The sequence below is a fragment of the Saimiri boliviensis genome, chromosome 8 (assembly GCF_048565385.1).
Source record: "Saimiri boliviensis isolate mSaiBol1 chromosome 8, mSaiBol1.pri, whole genome shotgun sequence".
Lineage (NCBI taxonomy): Eukaryota > Metazoa > Chordata > Mammalia > Primates > Cebidae > Saimiri > Saimiri boliviensis.
The window spans coordinates 126,605,619-126,629,847 of NC_133456.1; the positions used below are offsets into that span (position 1 = coordinate 126,605,619).

The 24,229-nt window shown below is 44.2% G+C and overlaps 1 protein-coding gene across 25 annotated transcripts in view; it reads right to left on the minus strand.

Annotated features, from left to right (window-relative positions):
• Positions 1 to 24,229, minus strand: part of PARD3 (par-3 family cell polarity regulator) — an 838,158-nt gene that overhangs the window by 788,753 nt on the left and 25,176 nt on the right. The window contains exon 1 of one of the 25 annotated variants that reach the window (XM_074405257.1): positions 22,403 to 23,912. The exons of the other annotated variants lie outside the window; for them this stretch is intronic. Coding sequence (XP_074261358.1) covers positions 22,403 to 22,411 — 9 coding nt within the window. The 5' untranslated portion in view covers positions 22,412 to 23,912. Of the gene's footprint in view, positions 1 to 22,402; positions 23,913 to 24,229 lie in introns of those variants that run through there. 25 annotated transcript variants of the gene reach the window in all.

Below are 24,229 nucleotides of genomic sequence, written 5' to 3' on the forward strand. Positions count from 1 at the left end.
TCCTTTTGCTTTGATCCATTTATCATACAAAGAGACTCCAATAAGCACAGAAATAAAGTTCCCAAATGAAATGGAGGAGTTGAAGAAACTCAGTCAAGAATGAGCCCTCAGCCGGGCGCAGTGGCTCACGCCTGTAATCCCAGCACTTCGGGAGGCCGAGGCGGGTGGATCATGAGGTCAAGAGATCGAGACCATCCTGGTCAACATGGTGAAACCCCGTCTCTACTAAAAAATACAAAAAATTAGCTGGGCATGGTGGCGCGTGCCTGTAATCCCAGCTACTCAGGAGGCTGAGGCAGGAGAATTGCCCGAGCCCAGGAGGCAGAGGTTGCGGTGAGCCGAGATCGCGCCATTGCACTCCAGCCTGGGTAACAAGAGCGAAACTCCGTCTCAAAAAAAAAAAAAAAAAGAATGAGCCCTAGGCCAGATACGGTGGCTCAAGCCTGTAATCCCAACACTTTGGGAAGCCAAGGCGGGTGAATCATGAGTTCAGAAGTTCAAGACCAGCCTGGCCAAGATGCTGAAACCCCATCTTGACTAAAAATACACTACAGCTACAGAGTGTGGGTTATAGTGTCATTAATAGGCTAATTTATACCTACTTGTGGAAATATCAAGCAGTTTGAAGAGACAAGTATGTAAGCCATGCATGGTGGCACATGCCTGTAGTCACAGCTACTCAGGATGCCCAGGCAAAAGGACAGCCTGAGCCCAGATGTTCAAGGCTGCAGTGAGCTATATGATCATGCCACTGAACTCCAACCTGGGTGACAGAGGAAACCCCTGTCTCAAAAATTACTGAATAAAAGAGATCACTACATAGCTCAAAGGGGACAGTCAGGTGTTACTGCTGTCTCATTTTAATGTCTCTCTGGGCCAGAAAATTAAAAGGACAGTGGCTCAGGCCTGTAATCCCAGCACTTTGGGAGGCTGAGGTGGGTGGAGCACTTGAATTTAGGAGTTCGAGACCAGCCTGGCCAACATGGTAAAACCCCGTCTCTACTAAAACTACAAAAAATTAGCCAGGTGTGATGGCAGGCGCTTGTAATGCCAGCTGCTCTGGAGGTTGAGGCAGGAGAAAATCACCTGAAACCGGGAGGTGGAGGTTGCAGTGAGCCAAGATGGTGCCATTGCACTTCAGCCTGGGCAACAGAGCAAGATTCTGTCTCAAAAATAAACAAAAAAAAAAAAAAAAAAAAAAAACTTGCATTCCTCAAATAAAAGTTCCTCTCTATCAATTGTAAACCTGTTTTTAAACATTGATACCAACTGACAATATCAAATTTAAGAAAGCACCTTTGAAATCAAAGTAAATAAAACTTTAAAATGAGGAATGTAGGCCAGGTGCGAGTGCTCCCGCCTGTAATCCTAGCACTTTGGGAGGCTGAAGTGGGCGGAACACTTGAGCTCAGGAGTTCGAGACCAGCCTGGCCAACATGGCAAAACCCCATCTCTACTAAAAATACAAAAAATTAGCCAGGGTTGGTGGTGGGTGCCTGTAATCCCAGCTACTCAGGAGGCTGAGGCAGGAGAATTGCTTAAACCTGGGAGACAGAGGTTGCAGTGAGCCAAGATGGCGCCACTGAACTCCAGCCTGGGTGACACAGCAAGACTCCATCTCAAAAAAAAAAGAATGAGTCAAAACATTTACTCTAAAATTGCTTACCACAGACAAAACAAACAAACCAAAAACTATTTCTACATGGTTCTATAGCTTGTATTCTCAATGGAGCAAGAAATCCTGTAATAAATACCTTTGCAAATACAGAACATTCAGCAGATGGAATCTGAACTTTAAAATATGGTATTCACATGTTACTTTACCAAAATGACTTCCCATTCATGCCCAGACATCTTGGAAAGCTACACCATTTACAAAGTAAATGAGCAGTTTGTAGAACCGCACGGCACACCAGAAATAGCTGACACATCTCCTTGGATTTAAAACAAAGTCATGCCCGCATCTCATTTTCATCCGACCATAGCCTTACCTAATTCTTTAATGTTCTCTTTAGTTTGATGAAGAATTTAATTACAAACAAAAGAAAGAAAATACATCTATAAACGCTCTACCCCACAACTAATCACACTTAGGTATTATGTTAGTTATAACATGTTTAACCTTGTTCTCATCAGTGTTCATTTAATTTTCCACCTTTTGTCAGTTGGTCTAGTGTAACCATGTTTCACCTGCTACAGTCTCTGCAGCCATTAAACGGCTGCCTGTTATTTCTTCTAATAAATAAACGGTGGCTCACTTTGCCATTTTCCTGTTGTTGACTTCTGAAGTTATTCTAATGGTTTCAGAAATTAAATAGTGCGAGACTGAATATCCTCACCCATGATTTTAATTTCCTAGGGATAAACAGATCACAGAGGACTGCAAGGGCACGAACATTTTTGTAGATGTTGATCATCACACCAAATTGCTGTTCTAAGAAGATGTGCTCTTTTACACAACATCACCAACGATGTGCAAATGTACCAGGCCGCTGTGACTCGGCACTGTCAGATATGTTAACCATTTCTGGTTTTTGCCAATTTAACAGGATATAGGATAACATTTTAATTTTTCAGTCTCTGAAGACTAGGTTTCTTCAGTGCTTTTCTGTGGCTTTTGACTGGTTAATTCCCTCCTTTGTGAATTGCCCACTTGGGTCCTTTGGGCAAACATCCACTGGGCACTTAACGTTCTTCTCATAAATCTGATAGAGTCGAAGTGCCCCATAAGTGCTTTGCATTTTCAATTAGAAGCTGAAAGTATAATAGAGACTTAATTCCATCACTGATCAGTTGGATAAATGCTCCGAAGTAAACCAACATATCACTACCCCCAAGGACTCCCACCTCTGGGAAATAAAGTGTGCTTTAAGCCAGTGGCTGGCCAAGTCACTGTATATAGCCGACATTTCTCACCCATGACTACTTTCAATGATAAAAATGGACTATCACCATGTAAACAGTGGGGAGAAAATAAACATATATTTGGAAACAGGGTCACAAATGATTCCTATTTTAATGGCAAAGCATACCTGATTTCAATTCCCATTATTAGGAAATTATAACCCCAAAGCACTGTTGATGCTAAAACTCAGCACTGCATCCTGTAGATCTGGCCAAAGAATTCACAACAAACTGCATGGAGTCACCTTTTAGGCAAGGCTTGGCTTCTAAAATCAAGGCTAAGGTTAAGATAAAATTATCCTTGAAAATTACTTAAACAGCACACACAGTAAGCATGTGGTTTTCTGAGTGCTGCAATACCTTTCAAAAAGCCTAACCCTGTCAGTTTTCCTGTAGCGCTGGAAGAGACTGCTGTTTCTACGGTTGAATACCAGAAGAAATGCATCTGGCCTGTATTTAAGGATACGGTGCAGGAAAAAAATATATTGCTAATTATTTTTAAGCAAACATTTAGATTTAATTAGTCTAAGTTAAATGCACGTGATACAATGCAACTGTAAACTGATGACAAAGACAAATGAAATAATTTATAATTTAAAACCGAAACAAAAGCAGCAATTGTAAACCACAACCAACTCAACACTACACTGATCTTACATCAATAAAACATCCCTCTCACAATTAACTTGAATTAAAACTACCTGCATGCACATATGTCACTGCTTTGTAATGCTGCCAAGTACTAAGTGACATCCAGACTTTGGAATACTGAACTGAAATCGTCAATGAAATCTAGCAATTTCACTGGTATCTGTATTCCATATAAATTTTCATTTACAGATACCAAATTTCAGTGACTCCTGGAAATTTATCTAGTTCTGAAGATGTGTGGAACAGAAGGACCCAGTGGAGGATTTACATCAACACTCTAGGTTTCTCTGTGACTGTGCTCTGAATGTCACCACTTTGAAAACAAGTGCTAAAGAGATAAAGGAAATAAGAAATATGTGCAAAAGTGGGAATTTTCTTAAAGCCCTAAATCCTTTCAATTTGGAGACTTACACAGCATAGAAGCAGCACAGTACCCAGTATTTCGAGCTCATACGACAGAGCAGCTGCTCAAACTAAAGCAGCACTCTAAATTTATGTGCTGTTAAACCAAGACTGACCACCGAAAAGAACCAATCAGCCAAGCATGTGGCTCACACCTGCAATCCCAACAGTTTGGGAGGCTGAAGTGGGAGGATCGCTTGAGGTCAGGAGTTGAGACCAGCCTGGGCAACAAAGCAGGAACCCATCTCTCCACAAAAAAAAAAAAAAAAAAAAAAAAACTAAAACTAGCCAGGCATGGTGGTGTGTGCCTGTAGTCTCACCTACTGGAGAGGCTGAGATGGGGGGATCACTTTAGCCCAGGAGTTTGAGGCTGCAGTGAGCTATGATTGCACCACTGCACTCCAGCCTGGACCACAGAGCAAGATCCTATCTCAAAAAGGAAAAAGAAATCACAAGTCTCTTTACAGGACCAAGACTGGGCAGGCAAGCGAATGCAAGGCTACCAATTCAAGGTGCCCTTTATCCAAACTATCCACTACAAGAGACATTTGTATGTGTGAGAGGATGAAGAAATTTGGGTGCAAATATAGAGGAAAGCAAAGTAGATCTGCCTCACATGTCAAGTATTGCTAAGAGAGTCTGTCACCTACTGTCTAGAGAAAGCAAAGAAGTTGAGGGAACTCATCTTATTTTTTAACCACACAAATTTGTACAGAATCAAGATGTAAAGAGAAATCTGTAGTTATTATTGTAATTTAAAAGACGTATCATAAGAACTCTGGACCCACCTCTGAAGAAGCAATAAGCAAAGCTCTCATCCTCACCACCTTCATGCTTTTCAATTAATAACCCCATTCATTTTGCAAAGTAATATATGGCCAGGCATAGTGGCTCGAACCTGTATCCCAGAACGTTGAGAGGCTAAGGCAGAAGAATCCATTGAGCTCAGGAGTTCGAGACCAGCCTGGGCAACACAGCGAGACCTTGACTCTAATAAAAATTTACATATACAGTAATACAGGCTCATGGTTGAAATTTTGGAAAAGCATGAAGCCAATAAAATTCATCCATAATTCTGACCAAAAAGAATTGATCAGTTCAGCAGCCAAGAACCCTGGAAGAAACTGAGAAGATAATTTTGGAACTGGTAATAAGAAGACAAGGGAACAATAAACCCAGCAGGACACTGTCTCTGAGCTCTAGAGAACTAATTTTGAGAAGCCCAAGAAAAATACACATCACACACCTACAAGAGATGACTGTTTACGGAGCACACGAGACACTAATGTATGACAACCTGAGAAAGACAGAATGGCATGCTCCAAAGCAGCAAATCTGACTGGCTGAGGAGCGCCATTCTTTAAACAGCAGATCTAAACACTGCAGGGCCACGCACGGCCAAGGGGGAGACATAAATACAGTATGAACCAAATCCAGAATTAGCTGAAACTCTTGAACTTTTTTTTTTTTTTTTTAAAGTAATCGGAGGAAGGAGAGCAAGGGTTTAAGCTGCATTTGGAGCCAGGAAGAGATAAGCCACAGATAGAATGTAGCTCCTATTAACTAATCATATGTTTTCTTGGTCTTTCACAACAGAAGAATCTTCAAACTAATGAAGGAACAACATTGTGAGCAGAAAATCAGCAGCCTCCTCCCATCAGAATTCCACCCTTGGTGGAACAAAAAAAATTAAAGATAATATTTCCAAGTATTTTTAGTAGTCTAATGTCATTTCCCTGCATTGGAACCTTTGAAGACTCCGGCCAGCTCACAAAGATGGGACCTCTTGCTATACAACAGTAAGCTTCTATACTCAGTCCTTCCAGCCCCTTCCTTCCACCGTTCCATCCTCCTCCCCTGGTGGACTCCGCCAGATCTGCCTCAGAGGTCAGTCTCCCTGGCTGGTCTCTAACTGACCATCCACCTGAGAAGCGATAAGAAGGCCTTCCCTACAGCCCCACGTCCTCACCTGTGTGTCTCCTGCTCCATTTCCACCTTGGTGAACATTTTACACAACATCTCTCTCGCTCTTAGAGGGCATCCTCACAGCGCGGCACTAGGTATACAGCAGATGCTCATTGAACATTTGGATTTTTTAAATTTTCTACAGACAAGGTCTCACTCTGTCACCCAGGCTGGAATACAGTGGAGCAACCACTGTAGCCTCGAACTCCCAGGCTCAAGCACCCCTCCCACCTCACCCTCCCAAGTAGCTGGTACTACAGGCATGCACTACAACAGCCAATTTTTTTTTTTGCTGGGGGGGTGGGGGGCGGTGGTAGAGATGGGGATTTCTCTTTGTTGCCCAAACTGGTCTTGACCTCCTGGGCTCAAACAACCCTCTGGCCTTGGCCTCCCCAAAGTATTGGGATTACAGGAGTGAGCCCCCTCACCTAGCCAAGCATTTGTTAATTAATCAACAGACTTGATTCTCTGAAGAATGATGATGAGACTAGGAAAGAGACCAGAAAACTAACATGAACACTGCCCTCCCTCCTGCAAGGAGGCCTTTGGGAAAGAGACTGCTGCAGAGTTACCGCCACATCCATGGCCTGAGTTCGAGTTTTATCCTCCAACAGTCTTCAGAGGTACCAATGTCCCTCCATATCCATAGGACTTAGTTCCAGGACCCCTGTGGATACCAAAATCCAAGGATGCTTAAGTCCCTAATATGCAATGGCACAGCATTTGCATATAACCTCTTGTATACTCTCAATCAGCTCTAAATCTCTTATAATACCTAATACAAAACTCACTAAGCTCCAAGCCAGTGTGTGTGGTTTTAGCCAAGACGCTGAAGCTCGCGATATCTTGAGGTGTTCATCTGTTAAAGGACAGGGGAGATAGGAAGGTTACAAGAGGAAGGTTGCAGTCTGCTGGATTCTAAATCCCTCCAGCCACGGACAGAAATGAGGCAAAGGCTGGTTCAAATCCACTTGTCTGGCAAGCAGTCGGCAATTTCACTGCGCTGCCTTCACCATCAGGTCCTCAGCTTTAAGAACTGAGCATCAAGAATGAAGGGGAACAGATCTGGCCTGTGTTGCTAAATGGCAAACATGAATTAACAAGGGAGAAATACAGCAACAATCAGGCCAACAGAGCGTTTTCCAATAAGAAATGTTATCCCTTAGAACTGGCTGCCTTCAAAGGTGCCAAAATGCACAGACGCAGACAGTACCCTCCAGCAGAGACATGATGGAGAAAAAAATTCTACACTGATTAGAAGGTCTACACGTTTAGAAGGGACCTCCTCTTCTAAATGTGTAGACCTTCTAAACTTTAATGGACCTCTCAGGTTCCTTTCAACTCTAAATTCTATTTTATGAATTATATGACTCAGAAACTATGTGTATGCTGAAATATGTAAATGGCAAATTATATTTTAATAACATTAAGAGCTTCCAAAAAAAAAAAAGCTTGCTGTTTAAAATACCTAGTATGATTAAATAAATCTCATTTCACCTATCGAGTTTTTCTTAACATAAGACAGATCAGTATCTTTTGTTCACAAAGGAATGACAACAGCTAATTGAGAAAGTTGTCAGATTCTGACTTAGAAAACTCTAGCATCTTTCAGCATACATAGTATATTTAGTCAATCGGCATTAAAATGGATAAAGTTACAGTCACCATTCAAATAAACTAAAGAAGGCTGGGCACAATGGCTCACACCTGTAATCCTAGCACTTTGGGAGGACAAGGTGGGTGGATCACCTGCAGTGAAAAGTTCAAGACCAACCTGACCAACACGGCGAAAACCCGTCTCTACTAAAAATACAAAAATTAGCCAGGTGGTGCATGCCTGTAATACCAGATATTTGGGAGGCTGAGACAGGAGAATCGCTTGAACCTGGGAGGCGAAGGCTGCAGTGAGGCAAGATCATGCCATTGCACTCCAGCGTGGGCAACAGAGCTAGACTCCATTTCAAAAAAACAAAAATTACTACACTAAAATGAACTAAAGCAACTATGCAGATATCGCCAGCTTCTAAATGTTCTTCAAGAAACCTCTGGATTCAGTGCTTCTGTGAAGAAAGATGCATTACCTGACCTGTGAAGGCAGGCAGTGGAAAATGTTCATTAGCTAGAACATTTCAACAGCACAGCATGCAAAGCTGCAAACACCATCTTAACAAGATCCATGCCTGGAGGCATCCAAAGTGGCATGTTCAAGATGTGCTCAATTCAAAGTCCTACACACAGGCAAATTCCTTGGTAACTTTCTTGGGTCTGTCTTCTCTGAGTCCCTTCTAGCTGTGGATCTAGATGCTCGGAAATAAACAGTGACACTAACGGCACCAAGAGGCACCTGAAACAAGCTGTGACTCTCTACCGTGCCTTATCCTGTTCTACTTTCCTCCATCATCTTCTTTCCCCGGAAGGTGCATGACACCCGCCAGTAATGTCCACAGAAACTAAGTGAAGTTCATTTTAACTCTGCTTCTTTGCATGAATGGTTTTAAAGTTGCTGGGACTTCCTGTATTTAAAAAATTAATTTGCTCTTTACAAAACTAACCTCACAAACTAATCGCCAAATACTTTCCTGGTTTTCCATTTCTACCTTCAGACCTGAATGCTGTTTAACAACGGAGATGCCGAGAGCATTGGCTGTAAGTCCAAGTACTGGTTTATGGTAGATGTCTTGGAGATTTACCTCAATAGCCCTCTCAAAACACATCTGTAATGATGTCGAATGTAAAATAACAATTTACACAGTAAGGTGCATAAGCACTTCCTTTGCACTATTAATAAAGTTTTTTTGGCAATATTTTCTAGGGACAAACATCTTTTTTTTTTTTTTTTTTTTTTTTTTTTGAGATGGAGTTTTGCTGTTGTTGCCAGGCTGGAGTGCATTAGCACGATCTCGGCTCACCACAACCTCTATCTCTCAGGTTCAAGTGACTCTCCTCTCTCAGTCTCCTGGGACTAAAGACAACCACCACCACGCCCAGCTAATTTTTTGTATTTTCAGTAGAGACGGAGTTTCTCCATGTTGGTCAGGCTAGTCTAGAACTCCTGACCTCAGGTGATCCGCCTGCCTCGGCCTCCCAAAGTGCTGGGATTACAGGCATGAGCCACTGCCCCCAGCCACATCTAATCATTACAAGCCTGTAATCAGAAAAATGTCTTATGAACACGACACTCAAGAATTATTTCTTGGAGGTCATCAGGAATCACAATAGGAGGAAATCCTGCCCTGCTGTTAAAACTCTACTGGGATTCATTAATAAAAGCTCTGCTGGGTAGAAATGTAGTCTTTGGTCTCCTATTTTATTCCCAGGGACAACAGTACACCTCTTCTTTTCTCTTGCCGCAGTTTTTTACAGAAGCTGTATTTTTTTTTTTTTTTTTTTTTTGAGACGGAGTTTCGCTCTTGTTACCCAGGCTGGAGTGCAATGGCGCGATCTCAGCTCACCGCAACCTCCGCCTCCTGGGTTCAAGCAATTCTCCTGCCTCAGCCTCCTGAGTAGCTGGGATTACAGGCACGTGCCACCATGCCCAGCTAATTTTTTGTATTTTTAGTAGAGATGGGGTTTCACCATGTTCATCAGGATGGTCTCGATCTCTCAACCTCGTGATCCACCCGCCTCGGCCTCCCAAAGTGCTGGGATTACAGGCTTGAGCCACCGCGCCCGGCAGAAGCTGTATTTTCTAACATAAAAGGAGGGGAAGCTGCCATTCAAAATGGCTGTTATTTTCCTATTCTGTTTCTCTGGATAAAACAAGACTTCTAAACTAGCAAAGGACAATAGTCAGTGCAGAGGCGAGAGAGGCTGAAATATGGTAATGCTGAAAACTAACATTCACCAGGCCACACATAAAAAGCAGCTGAAACTCAACGTGAAAGCTAAACCCCAAGATATGACTTCACACAGCTATAACGGGAAACATAAAAGCAACTTGGGATTTCCTCTATTTGAAAGGATGCGTTTCCGTTTACTTTGTACTTTCCTTGAACTTGATTGAGGCAGGACATCACTCTCGCATCCCACGCTTCTCAGCTCAGGCTCAGTATCCAAAAAAAGCTCTGTGCCTCTGGGGACCTGGGGCATCCCTCCCCCCGCTGGCCCTCCAGAGCACCCACATGTGCAGAGGCTCACAGGAGCATAAATCAAGGGACGTGGCTGACACTAAGCATTGCTGGGAGCCTGCACAGCTGCAGACACAGCTCACTAGGTAGACATCCCTCTGCAGGAGGCAGCTGTGGTATTCCACTTGCCCCTCAGACCGGGACCCGTGCAGTCCTTGGAAGAGCTGGGTGCTCCCCAGGGAAACTGGTATTTCCTGCCTGCTCTTTGGTCACTTCCCATTCTTTTTTACTGGTTTCTGGTGGTTTCCACATTTGGATAAACAGAGTAGGATAAAGAGGTCCGCCAGATTTCAGCTTCCTTTCACAGCTGAGGCTTGATTTGAAAGGAAAATGAACAGAAGAAAACTTAAAAACCAACAGCCTGATGGTACTTTTAGGAAAACGTTACTATGGTTTTGTATGAATGGTAGGTGAGAGCTGGATCTGACTCTCTAAATATACCATGCCTTTTCCAAAAGACATTTATAATAAATTATTTGTTCTTAAACTCAGGGGGGCCTCTGGGAGAAAAAGTTGAGGGCAGGAAAGCAGAACAGAAATTAATTTCCAACTGTACTGTGCTCAGCATGGTACACAGAGTGTAAAAGATATAAAATATCACCCCCAACCTAGAATGCCCAGTTCTGTGAGGTAAGACAGCCAAATAATGCCAGAACCAATGAGAGAACAGTGTGCTCTATGGGATAATCCAGAACTGAACTGGATGGTCCAAATAATCACAAACATTCAGACAGCAGTGGAAGTGTTTCTAAACTTTTTAGACAAACAGAACTGTATAATTAATGGATTTTTCCCTTCACAGTACATTAGCATTCTGAAAGGTAGCATCTAAATCTGGCACCTACTGAGAAATGGTGACGCAGCTGCAATGATTTTTTAGATATTTTTAACTTGTAAAGAGAACAGAGTAAGGAAGTGCACTTTGACCCAATTTTAACCATCCGTATATTTTTTTCTTCCAATAGCATCCTAACTGGCTTCTAGACCCAAGTGCTAATATGACTGCAAAAGGAAAGTTGCCAACAAATTGTGGAGGCCTGATTTAAGGACAGCGTGCAACCTAAACACATTGCAATCAAGCAGTGTGTATGAAGAGAGCTATGCCTGTAAGTAAACACTGAAGTTCTAAGACAGCAGAGGCAGAGTCCAGCCTCCTCCACTGGGTGCTGGAGCAAAGTTTTAGAAAGTTCACCCAGGGACTCTTGACAGGGGGCTGCAATGTGCTCAGAGCAGCCAGATGTGCTCAACCAACCTCAGGGCACATCAAAAAATCTCCAGTGAGAACTCTCCACCCTTCACAATCCCAAAATGTTCCAATCAACTCCACATCCATTCTTTCTTCTTTTTTTCTTTGAGACAGTTTCCCCCTTGCCCCCAGGTTGGAGTGCAGTGGTGTGATCTCAGCTCAAGCCTCCTCCCAGGCTCAAGCGATTCTCCTGCCTCAGCATCCTGAGTAGCTGGGATTACAGGCACCCACCACCATGATGGACTAATTTTTTGTATTTTTAGTAAAGACAGGGTTTTGCCATGTTGGGCAGGCTGGTATCGAACTCCTGACCTCAAGTGATCTATCCACCTCAGCCTCCCAAAGGGCTGGGATTACAGGTGTGAACCGCCTCACCCAGCCCCATTCTTTTTAAATAACTTTGATCCTCATGATGACATGAAAGCATTTTAAGCACTAACCAATCCACTTTTGGCTGATCAAAAGAATCAACAATTTTTTTTTTTTTTTTTTTTTTTTTAAGATGGAGTTTCACTCTTGTTACCCAGGCTGGAGTGCAATGGCGCAATCTCAGCTCACCGCAACCTCAGCCTCCTGGGTTCAGGCAATTCTCCTGCCTCAGCCTCCTGAGTAGCTGGGATTACAGGCACACGCCACCATGCCCAGCTAATTTTTTGTATTTTTAGTAGAGATGGGGTTTCACCATGTTGACCAAGTTGGTCTCGATCTCTTGACCTCGTGATCCACCTGCCTCGGCCTCCCAAAGTGCTGGGATTACAAGCTTGAGCCACCGCGCCCAGCCAAGAATTAACAGTATTACTTCCTCTACACATAAAACATTGTTACCTCTACCAGCAACTTACAGAGGTTAATTTATTTTTCTCCCACCCCTACTCTACACCAACTTTATTCCAAGAACTTAAGAGTGAGAATATATAATCAAACATTAGGAAAGTTTGTTATTGCTGTTGCTATTGTTGTTTTTGAGACTAAGTCTCACTCTGCCACCCAGGCTGGAGTGCAGTGGCGTGATCTCAGCTCACTGCAGCCTCCGCCTCCAAGGTTGTAGGGATTCTCCTGCCTCAGCCTCCCGGATAGCTGGGATTACAGGCTCGCACCACCACGCCCAGCTAATTTTTGTATTTTTAGTAGAGACAGGGTTTCACCATGTTGGTCAGGCTAGTCTCAAACTCCTGATCTTAGTTGATCCACCTGCCTCGGCCTCCAAAGTGCTAGAATTACAGGCATGAGCCAACGCGCCTGGCCAAGATTTTAAATGTTATTTACTTTGAAACATTTTAAGATGTGTTTGTCAGGGTGTCAAAACCTAAGATTTAGTTGAGTCAAGTGGAATGTATTTTAATCCAAGGGACAACAGGTAAAAAGCATTAATTTGGGAGTATTCCACACTGAATGATGCCACTCTCGTCTAGAAATTGGGTTTCCAAATATGCTCTCTAAAATACACTTATTTGAATTTTCAAATATTTCCGATTGGCCTCCATTTTTATTTGGAATAGTTTTGCCTCAGGATATATTTTAATTATTTAAGAGTAAGTCCTCCTGCACATTTATAATAAAAGCAAATGATTATAATTTTATTGCAGTAAAAAAAAAAAAATCAACCACAGCATTAAAACTTTACAAAGAAAAAAAGGACGAACAACCCATAATCCCATTACTCCAAAGCAAATACTATTATTGGCTTAGTACGTTGCCAAATCACTTAGCGCATTTTTTTCTAACTATTTGGAAGCAGACTATATACATAACAGTATCTCATTAAGTGGTTTTTCAAACTTCTACAGTTTTGTAACTAACATTCTATCATTTAAAATCAGTATTCTAGGCCAGGTACAGTGCCTCATGCCTGTAATCCCAGCTGAGGCAGGAGAATCATTTGAGATCAGCCTGGGCAACCATAGGGAGACCATGTCTCTACAAAAAAACTTTTTTAAAAATTAGCCAGGCATGGTGGTGCACGCCTGTAGTCCCAGCTACTTGGGAGGCTGCGGCAGGAGGACTGGTTGAGCCACGGTGGGGGAGGCTGCAGGGGGTTTGACCATGCCACTGTACAACATCCTGGGCGATGGAGAAAATTTGTCTCAAAAAAATAAAAAATCAGCATTCTAAAAAGTTAATAGTATTCTAAGTCATACAATATAAATAGCAATATATAAAAAGTAAAGAAAGAAAACAGTAGCCCCATGTGAGACAGAAGGAAAAAAAGAGACCCACAATGTTTAAGGATCTTTCACATTCCCTGATGAAGACGTGAATCTTACCAAGAATCTTACCAAGAGCAAAGTGGAGATAAACACTCTCCCGGTATTTTCCAATATAGCCTTTTTTTTTTTTTTTTTTTTTTTTTTTGAGACAGAGTCTTGCTCTGTCGCCTTGGCTGGAGTGCAATGGTGTGATCTTGGCTCACCGCAGCCTCTGCCTCCCAGATTCAAGCTATTCTCCTGCCTCAGCCTCCCAAGTAGCTGAGATTACAGGCGCGTGCCACCACGCCTGGCTACTTTTTGTATTCTTAGTAGAGACAGGGCTTAGCCATGTTGGCCAGGGTGGTCTCGAACTCCTGATCTCAGGTGATCTGTACACTTCAGTCTCCCAAAGTGTTGAGATTACAGGCGTGAGCCATCATGCCCAGCCCCAATATACTTTTTTGAAGATTGTCTTCCCTTTTCATTCCCCATCTCTTCATTTCTTCTTATCTTGTGGAAGGCTGGGAAATTAAATATCCCCACACCGTCAAGTAGAAACATCACTGTTCATCAGTGCGAAACCTCTCTGCCGTGATGTACAACAGTCATTTTTCTAGCATTCATTCCCATTTTCACCTCTCAATGTCCTCTGAAAAGTTAGTGCCAGAACTCTCATCACTAGCTAAGTTTCATCCCTTCCTTAGACTGCAGGAAGTGGCTAAAAAGGATACTGGAATTTATTTTATTTGTAGGAACAAATATTAAACTAATTACTCAATATACGTGATGCAAAAAATATTCTATATATGGACTACTAGACAAAGACTTCTAAGGACTCTTACAGGGTAAATAATTGCTAAAGGCTTATCCAGGAATGCCATTAATCTTTCAAGCTATGCAAAGCTATCTGAGATGTTGTTATATTTCTGTTTAAACACGTGAACGAGATATAACTTTGCCTTTTAAAAAATAAATGGTTTTTCAGATCTCAAAGGGCCTCAATACCCAAAACCCTGCACATGTATCACACATTTATGCTTTTGAAACCCCAGAAATATAAATCTATAATTATATGTCCTTAATTTTGCATTTTGTGATTTATCCTCTTTAAGTACAGAATAATCTTCCTGAAGTAAAAGGATTTTTTTGCATCATACCTTTTTTTTTAAGAAAGAAAAAGAGGCCAGGTGCAGTGGCTCACATCTGTAATTCCAGCACTTTGGGAGGCTGAAGCAGGCAGATTGCTTGAGCCCAAGAGTTAAGAGACAAGCCTGGGCAACACAGCAAGACCATGTCTATAAAAGAAATTAGCCAAGCATGGTGGTACACACCTGTAGTCCCAGCTACTTGGGAGGCTGAGGTGGGAGGATTGCCTGAGCCCAGGAGTTCAAAGCTGCAGTGAGCCAAGATCACGTCACTAACATGCATTTATAAGGCACGAATGGGATAGGCTCATGTGACGGTCTTATAAGACATGAGAGGTCCATGCAGACAGACAGAAATTTATCTAGACATTAGGAAACTTTTGAATTTCACTCCACATAACATTCTCAGAGAAGAAAAAAAAATTACACACTGTTCTTTCAACTATTTTATACAGAACCCTAGTTCAAAGCAGCACTTTGTATGTCCCCCTGAAAGTATAGGACCGTTTGATGTAGTTACGTGTCATCTCCTGGGTGACAAAGTAAGACCCTGTCTCAAAAAGAAAAATAAAAAGAACAGTGTCTTTCCTGCATTACTCCCCACCCCACGCATTTCCCTCTTCTTCACTCGTGTGTGTGGTAGAGCTGTTAATCAGTGAAATAATGTCTCAACAGACGAAGGCAGACATACAAACGAAATCACATATGAAATGCAGAACTCTGACAATTCACTGTTTCCCACGCAAAGGCCAAGTCAACACAAGCACACCCAGGTAATTTACCTCTCCAGGCTTCACCCAGGACGCTCTGTGGAAGCTCCATGTTGCAAATATTCTCAGCTGATGAGCCCACAGCCAATGCACCATCCCAAGGTCAGAGTTTCCACTACATGTTATTTATTCTCACAATGACTCTCCCTATCAACTATTCTGTGTTCTGGCCAAAGCTTGGACCCTAACTATTGACTAAAAGTGGTCCACTGATAATGAAGGACTAGCCCAAAGACACAAAGAAAGATATCCCACTAGACGGTAAAATACACGTTTTACAGCATCTAGGCCCCAGAATAGAAATGACAAGAAGGCTCCTGGGGACGGCAGAAGTCTGCTGACATTTTGAACAGCCTTATGCACAACGGAACAAGTGCCACCCAGGAGGACTGACGAGCAATTTTATGAATGGCAAATGCAAATAACCACAGTCCCAGGCATCTCATTACATCCGGGGATTAGAAAGAAATGGATGTGCCTGCCAGCATATGACAGGGACACATCTCCATGAGACCCACACACTGATCCAATTAATGTTTCTATTTAAGTACTCTGCAAAGAGCCACTTAAAATTTATCCACTCCTGACACTTACTGCTTACTAAAGGACTTTTAAAACCGAAAAATGAGTTTTAGGATCCTTTATCTATTTCCCTTCCAATATGTAAATATAGATTTGGTTTTTGGAAGGCCAAAAATGGCATGCAGAGTTCAAAGAGATCATCATTTTGGGTAGAACAAACAAAAAACTGATAGACAGTTCCAATGGTCTAAAAACCTGTTCTCGAAAACGATTAGTCTAAAAATCAGCAACACATCCAACTCAAAAGTCAAGTAACCAGAAAACTGCTATGTCTTTCACATCTTTTGTCAATCCTTGGAAGACTCAGCAAAAATCCCTATGACTCTACTATACACCAAGAATACAAAGATGGGCCAGGTGCGGTTGGGTCACGTCTGTAATCCCAGCACTTTGGGAAGCTGAGGCGAGCAGATCACCTGAGGTCAGGAGTTGGAGGCCAGCCTGGTCAACATGGTGAAATGCCATCTCTATAAAAAAATACAAAAATTAGGCCAGGCACAGTGGTTCATATCTGTAATCCTAGCACTTTGGGAGGCCAAGGTGGGCAGATCATGAGGTCAGGAGTTCGAAACCAGCCTGACCAACGTGGGGAAACCCTGTCTCTACTAAAAATACCAAAATTAGCTGGGCATGGTGGCAGGCACCTGTAATCCCAGCTACTCAGGAGGCTGAGGCAGGAGAATCGCTTGAACCCAAGAGGCAGAGGTTGCAGTGAGCTGAGATTGCGCCACTACACTCCAGCCTAGGTGCCAGCCAAGACTCCACCTTGGAAAAACAAAAAAAATTAGCCGGATATAGTGCCAGGTGCCTGCAGTCCCCGCTCTTCAGGAGGCTGAGGCAGGAGAACTTCTTGAACCCAGGAGGCAGAGGTTACATTGAGCCGAGATCACACCACTGCACTCCAGCCTGGGTGACAGAGCAAGACTCTGATTCCAAAAAAGAAAAAAGAATACAAAGATGAACCCATTTCATGTGAACAATACTAAACATGTATAGATTAATGTAAACACTACTGTTATTAAGAACACATTTTTCACTTACAATAGGGAACTGTGATACACCCCAAAGAAAAGGGCAAAATAATGATGATTCCAAAATGGCAGAATCTTAAGGAAAGACAAAGTACTAACCAGGATAACCAGGTGAAGTTACTCCCGTCCGTAAGAAGGTGAGCCGCCAAGCGAGACTCACGAAGGAAACTGCTAAGGGCAGATGCTCTTGACAGCTGGTCTCAATCAGGCTTGAGAGCATCTGAGCAGCAGCACAGATAATGCCGCAGAGAGATACTCAGCAAATTACATGTTTAAGTCTTAAAGGGGAGAGAAGGTAACTGTCAGAGTCATGATCCAGTCAGGCTAGCAGAAAACACAGGAAAACTGTCCACACCCAAAGCACACAGCAAAGGGGCAGCCAATGTGTTTTTTTATTTTCTTTTGAGACAGGGTCTCACTCTGTTGCCCAGGCTAGTATAGAGTGGCACAATCAGAGCTCCCTGCAGCCTTGAACTCCTAGACTCAAGCAATTCTCCCACCTCTGCCTCCTGAGTAGTTAGCACTAAAGGCACACCATACCTGGCTAAAGTTTTGCTTTCCTTTTTTTTTTTTTTTTTTTTTTTTGTAGAGGCAGGGTCTTGTTATGCTGTACAGGTAGCTTGCGAATTCCCGGCTTCAAGTGATCCTCCCGCCTTGGCCTCCCAAAGTGTTGGGACTACAGGCATAAGTCACCTCACCCCAGCCCCAGTGTGCGTTTATAAAGCACAAATGGGACAGGGCCATGCAAGGGCCTGATAAGACATGAGTGGACCACGTGGACAGACAGGAAATTATACAGACATCAAGAAACTTTTGAATTTCACTCCACGTAACATTCTAAGGAAAGAAAAAAAACTCATATTACACACTGCTTTTCAAACTATTTCCTCTAGAACCCCAGTTCAAAGTAGCACTTTGTGTCACCCAGAAAGTGCAGGACCAGCTGATGTCATCTCCCAATCAACACTCTGCTCCAGTAACACGGAAGAATCTAAACACCAGACGAGATCAGCCACCGCATCTACCACGCAGCCACTGCCTACCTTGGGCCAGACTCTAGTTCCAGTTCTTTGCATATACGTATCTCTCTCTCATACAACGTTCAAGGAGAAGGGGGTAGTCAGCTCCACGAACATATCATCAAAACGAGAGACTGGAGTCCTGGGCCCAGTGACTCAACAGTAGCTGTAAAACAGTGACAGCACCATCACCTATCAGCCCAGGAAGTCTCCCGCCTTGGCAGAGGCAGAGAGCACTCCTCCGTGCAGACCAGGTGTACACTGGCACACCCCATCTGGAAAGCAAACTGGCCAAGTGCATAAACTGAGGGCCTTGAAATGTTCATGATTTCCTATCCAGTAATTAGAGTTCACAAAACTTCATTTAAGTCAATAATACACACTGATTATTACAATATTTTTAAATGGTGAAAAATGAGAAAATTAATGTCCCAACAATAGTTAAACAGGTCAGTACTTATATATCCACATAATGAAGTGCTATACGACCTTTAAAAAGTATGACGGGCTGGGCACAGTGGCTCATGCCTATAATTCCAGTACTACTGGAGGCCAAGGCAGGAAAATGGCCGGAGCCCAGGTGGTCAAGGCCGGAATGAGCCATAAAGAATTGTGCCACAGCACTCCAGCCCTGGAGACAGAGTGAGACTTTGTCTCAGAAAAGAAAAAAAATTGTCAAAGGTTTTGTGAGGCATGGAAAGACGCTCATATATTAAGTAAAATACGTAGGAACTGTGTATGCACTATGATTTCAACTATCAATATTCTTTAAAGCATTTGGTGGGGTGCCATGACTCACACCTGTAATCCAAACACTTTGGCTGGCCAAGACGGGAGGATCACCTGAGGCCAGGAGTTCAAGATCAGCCTGGACAGCACAGTGAGACCCTCTCTCTACAAAAAAAAAAAACACACACACACACAAAATTAACCAGGCATGGAGGCATGTGTCTGTCGCTCCAACTACTCAGGAGGCTGGAGCAGGAGGATTACTGGAATGCAGGAGGTCAAGTCCACCATAGGTTATGATGGCACCACTGTACTGTAACCTGGGCAACAGAGCAAGACCCTGTCTGTTACCAAAAAAAAAAAGAAAAAGAAAAGAAGCATTTGCATTTATATATACACAAACAGACTGTAAAGAAATGAAAAGAAACGCTCTTTTTTAGATTATTCTGGGTGGCAAGAATATGGGTGACTCACTATCTTCTTTAAAATCATCTGTACTTCCCACTTTTCCTACAATCAGTATGAATGTATTTTATTATAAACAATTAATGCTTAACATTTTTCAAGAAAACATCCATATCCTTGCTCAAGCCAGTGTCCCCATGGCAGAATCCTGAGCTCCGGGGTGCTGAAGCAGGAACTATACAGACAATTCACTGGCAGGAGCAGACTGTCTGAATCACGGGAAAGCTTTGAGTTGGGATAAAACTTGTCATATTCTGGGTTAATTATTGATGAATCTGGAAATTACCCCATTTATTAAAGACTTATGTGCTTTCGAAGATGGCGGCGTGGTAAGCAAGCAGTTTCCAGACTGTAATGGGATTACATGTGGTGTTCTCAAAGGACGAAATCCAATAAAATAAATAGCAGAGTGTATTCGTTTAAACAAAACACACTCACATATTGTCTTCTACTTCCTCTGCTGGCACTAATTTACCAATCAGTCTGATCCCCAGGGAGGCATGCACAGTAATGAAGCTGACGCAGAAACAAGCGGAAGAAATACACTGAAATTATTTCACTGGGAATAGCGCTGAGCAGCCCCGACAGATTAACTGAAAGTGACAGAGAGTGGAAACTCAGCAGCTCTGCCCTCCCCATGGCAAGCAAGGTTGGCGAGCCCCGACTGAAATCCTCCCACCCTTGGGATGCTTCTGTCAGGGCCAGAACTGCTGAAAAACCAGCGTTCATGCAATGCTGAGTTAACAAAATTTTGTTTAAAGTTTTATCGTAAGATTTGTGTAAATATTCCAGCAAATGTATCCTATTGTAAGTAGTTTTTTTCCTAAGATTTACTAAGTCGGCTGGGCATGGTGGCTCAGGCCTGTAATCCAAGCACTTTGGAGGCCAAGTCGGGAGAATCACCTGAGGTCGGGAGTTCAAGACCAGCCTGACCAACATGGTGAAACCTCGTCTTAAAAAAAAGAAAAGATGCCAGGCGCGGTGGCTCAAGCCTGTAATCCCAGCACTTTGGGAGGCCAAGGCGGGTGGATCACGAGGTCGAGAGATCGAGACCATCCTGGTCAACATGGGGAAACCCCGTCTCTACTAAAAATACAAAAAATTAGCTGGGCATGGTGGCGGGTGCCTGTAATCCCAGCTACTCAGGAGGCTGAGGCAGGAGAATTGCCTGAACCCAGGAGACGGAGGTTGCGGTGAGCCGAGATCACGCCATTGCACTCCAGCCTGGGTAACAAGAGCGAAACTCCGTCTCAAAAAAAAAAAAAAAAGATTTACTAAGTCATACAAAAACTGACTGCATTTATTTAATCTGAGAAGTTACATAAAAGAATCACTTAGGGCTTGAAAGAAACCAAAAAATGGCCTGTGATCCAAAAATGACTCCCAAGCCTTCCCTGAAAACTGCAACAGTCAGTCACGGCCATCCCTTCCATCCCAGCCTCCTACACGCACGCATGGGGTTACACGAGCATGACATGCGCGCAGGCGCACACATACACAGACACACACACTGACTGATCGTTTGAGAGCATCAGAAAGTACAAAGCAACTCACCTGGACGAAAAGAGAATTGCAGCCCAACTGTATTCTCAACTGCCTACTCCTCTATTCAGTTAGGGAATAGGAAATCACTATTTCCAATTAGAGCATTCCTAAACCTGGCTAGACAGAAACTATCACTATGTAACATTCTACACTGCCCTAAGTGAGAGGCACTGACGCTCAGGTCACCAACGAGCAGCAGCTGCATAGGAAGCCAGCAGCCAACACAGATGGCCCAGACAGTCCCAGGCAGAAGTCTCCGGCCTGCGTCTCACCACCTGCGTCCCTCTCAATGCTCCACCGTGCTGCTGGCAGCCGCAAAACCAAGACTCCAAAGCTCCCTAGCATCACTGTGGGCAGCATCACCTTCGGGCCCGGGACCAGGCCAGGCCCTCCTCCCAAAGAAGCCAGCCTCAAAGCCAACACTGAGCCCTGGGTTAAGAGGACGAGCTCCTGAGCTCCTCCAAAGGGTGGCTTCAGCCCTCGAGTGAAGAGCCAGGCCCCCACAGCTGCAACCCATCAGAGCCAGGCGCGGTGGCAAGGGCCTGGAGTCCCAGTGCCTTGGGATGCCCAGTCTCGACAATCAGCTGAAGCCAGGGATTCAAGACCCCATCTCTACAAAAAAAAAATTTTTTTAATTAGCGAGTATAGTCTCAGCACTTTGAGTGGTGAAGGTGGAATGACCACTGGAGTCCAGGGGGTTGAGGCTACACTGAGCTGTGATTGCACCACTGCACCCTGGCCAGGGAGACAGAGCCAGACCCTGCCTCAGTTATTGTTTTGTCTTGTTTTTTTAAATCAGATAACTGTCTGGGACCCTTCCCAGGGAGCCAATATGGTGGCTACCAGCATCCCTGATCCAAGGGCCTACAAACTGAATGCCTTGTTACACACACACTTCCCTCTCTGCTTCCTACTCTTTTTTTGAGACAGAGTCTCACTCTGCTGCCCAGGCTGGAATGCAGTGGCACCATCTTGGCTCCCTGCAACCTTGTCCTCCTGGGTTCAAGCGATTCTCCTGTCTCAGCTTCCTGAGTAGATGGGATTATAGACACGCCGCCACGCCCAGCTAATTTGTTGTATTTTTAGTAGAGATGGGGTTTCACCATGTTCCCCAGGCTGGTCTCGAACTCCTGGGCTCAGGCAATCTACCCACCTTGGCCTCCCAAAGTGCTAGAATTACAGGTGTGAACCACCATGCCTGGCCTTTTTTTTCTTCTTCTTTTGTTGAGACGGAGTCTCGTTCTGTCACCCAGGCTGGAGTGCAATGGTGCAATCTCAGCTCACTGCAACTACTGCCACCCGGGTTCAAAGGATTCTCCTGTCTCAGCCTCCCAATAGCTGAGATTACAGGCGCACACCTCCACAACCAGCTAATTTTTTGCATTTTAGTAGAGATGGGGTTTCAGTTTTGCCCAGGCTGGTCTCAAACTCCTGAGCTCAGGCAATCCACCTGCCTCGGCCTCCCAAAATGCTAGGTTTACAGGTGTGAGCCACCACACCTGGTTGCTTCCTACTTTTTCAACTCCACTCCAACCTCTCCTGAGCCTCCCTCGGCCACCTCCCAGGACACATCATGTGCTCGCCTCGTGACATGAGCCCACATGCTCACTTCGGACCTGTGCACCACTAGCTCACCTGGGACATGCACGCACGTGCTCTTTGTGGGGCTCTCTGGCTCACCCAGCGCTGCTGGAGAGAAGATCTGTGGAGACAGAATGAAGTCTACAGGGTCTTCCCTGTAGAAAGAAAGGTACAAGATCTCACTGTGTTGCCCAGGCAGGTCTCACACTCCTGGCCTCAAGCGATGCGCCTGCCTCAGCCTCCCAAGGCACTGGACTGCAGGTGCAGGCATCGCGCCTAGCACCAGCTCCCGGTTTTTTTTTACTATAGCAGCACCCGTTCTTCCATTATCAGCACACCACAAGCTCTACATGGCAGAGCACAGCAAATGCTAAAATATACCTCAATATTCACTAACGTTTAATTAAAAGAGAAGAAAAACAGCACGACGAAGCCAGAGAAGTATTTCTTAATAACCATTCGTTGTGGCTGCCCTGCAGTTCTCGAGTACACCGTTTTTCCACAAGGATGCATGTACCCCTGTTCTGTCTTCGAGAAACAAATCACCGCCCCCTGCGGCTGCGCCTGCACCCAGAAGCTCCACAGTGACCTGTGCAGCAGTAAATCCAGCAGCAGGAAGCGGAGGACTCCAGGCACTGCTCATGCCTCCAGGCTGCTGGGTGGACACCCTTCCCAAGGAATAAAGACATCCTCCTTGATGGTATCAGCTCTGTCTCTCTTAAATGTTCATCCATTTTTAATGATTTACAACTAATAAAACATGTAATAACATGGTCAAAATTATCAGGGTAACTTCCTTTCAAAAAGCACATGTTTGCATAGTGATTCTTTATATACCTTGAACTCGACATAATCTACTTTTGTATCTCCCTGGGTTGTGGGTGGAGAGTCCGGGAAGGCACCATCTAGGCGGTGCCTGAGGCAGCAGCAGGGACGGCAGGCACGGGCTCCAACAATGGCACTCCATGTGGCACTGAAAAGCCCAGGTGGGGCACAACCCTCTTGGGGAGCTGGGGGGTCGTCCTGGGGGCCATAAAGAGCTTTCTGAGCAAAAAGCACAGTTCTGGCAGAAGTGCAGATGAAAGAATGGGAGTGTCAAGGGGAGAGGGCAAAGGAGGGACAGAGTATCCCAGGCCAGGGACAACACAGGAACATGAGGTTGCTGGAGCGCAGAGGACTCCAGGGCAGTAGTGAGAGTCAGTTCTGCTATGATCAGGGAGAAGGAAGGAAGGAAGGGGTCGCAGAAGGAGATAAAGGGAAAGGGGCAGGCTGGGGTCAGTTTTCAGGCAGATAAATATGAATTTTACTTGGAAAACCATACAGAAACCATGGAGCTCTCTGTTCTAGTCAGGGATATGATAAAAGTCGTCCTTAGGAAGTTTACACTGGGGAGGCCGGGCACCAATACAAAAATTAGCTGGGCGTGGTGGTGAGCACCTGGAATCCCAGCTACTTGGAGGCCAAGGCAGGAGAATCACTTGAACCTGGAAGGCAGAGGTTGCAGTCAGCCCAGATCATGCCATTGCACTCCAGCCTGGGCAGTAAGCGAAACTCTGTCTCAAAAAAAAAAAAAAAAAAAAAAAAAAAAAATTTTTTTACTCTGGGAAACTGTGAAGGGTAGATCACTTCACGTAAGACTGCAATATTCACATGGATGAACCTGAAAACCATCATTCGCAGCAAACTGACACAAGAATAGAAAATCAAACACCGCATGTTCTCACTCATAGGGGGTGTTGAGCAACGAGAACACGTGGACACAGAGAGGGGAGCATCACACACTGGGGTCTGTTGTGGGGGACTATGGGAGGGACAGTTGGAGGGAGGGTGGGGGAGCGATAATGTGGAGATAAATGTCAGGTATAGGTGATGTGGGGATGG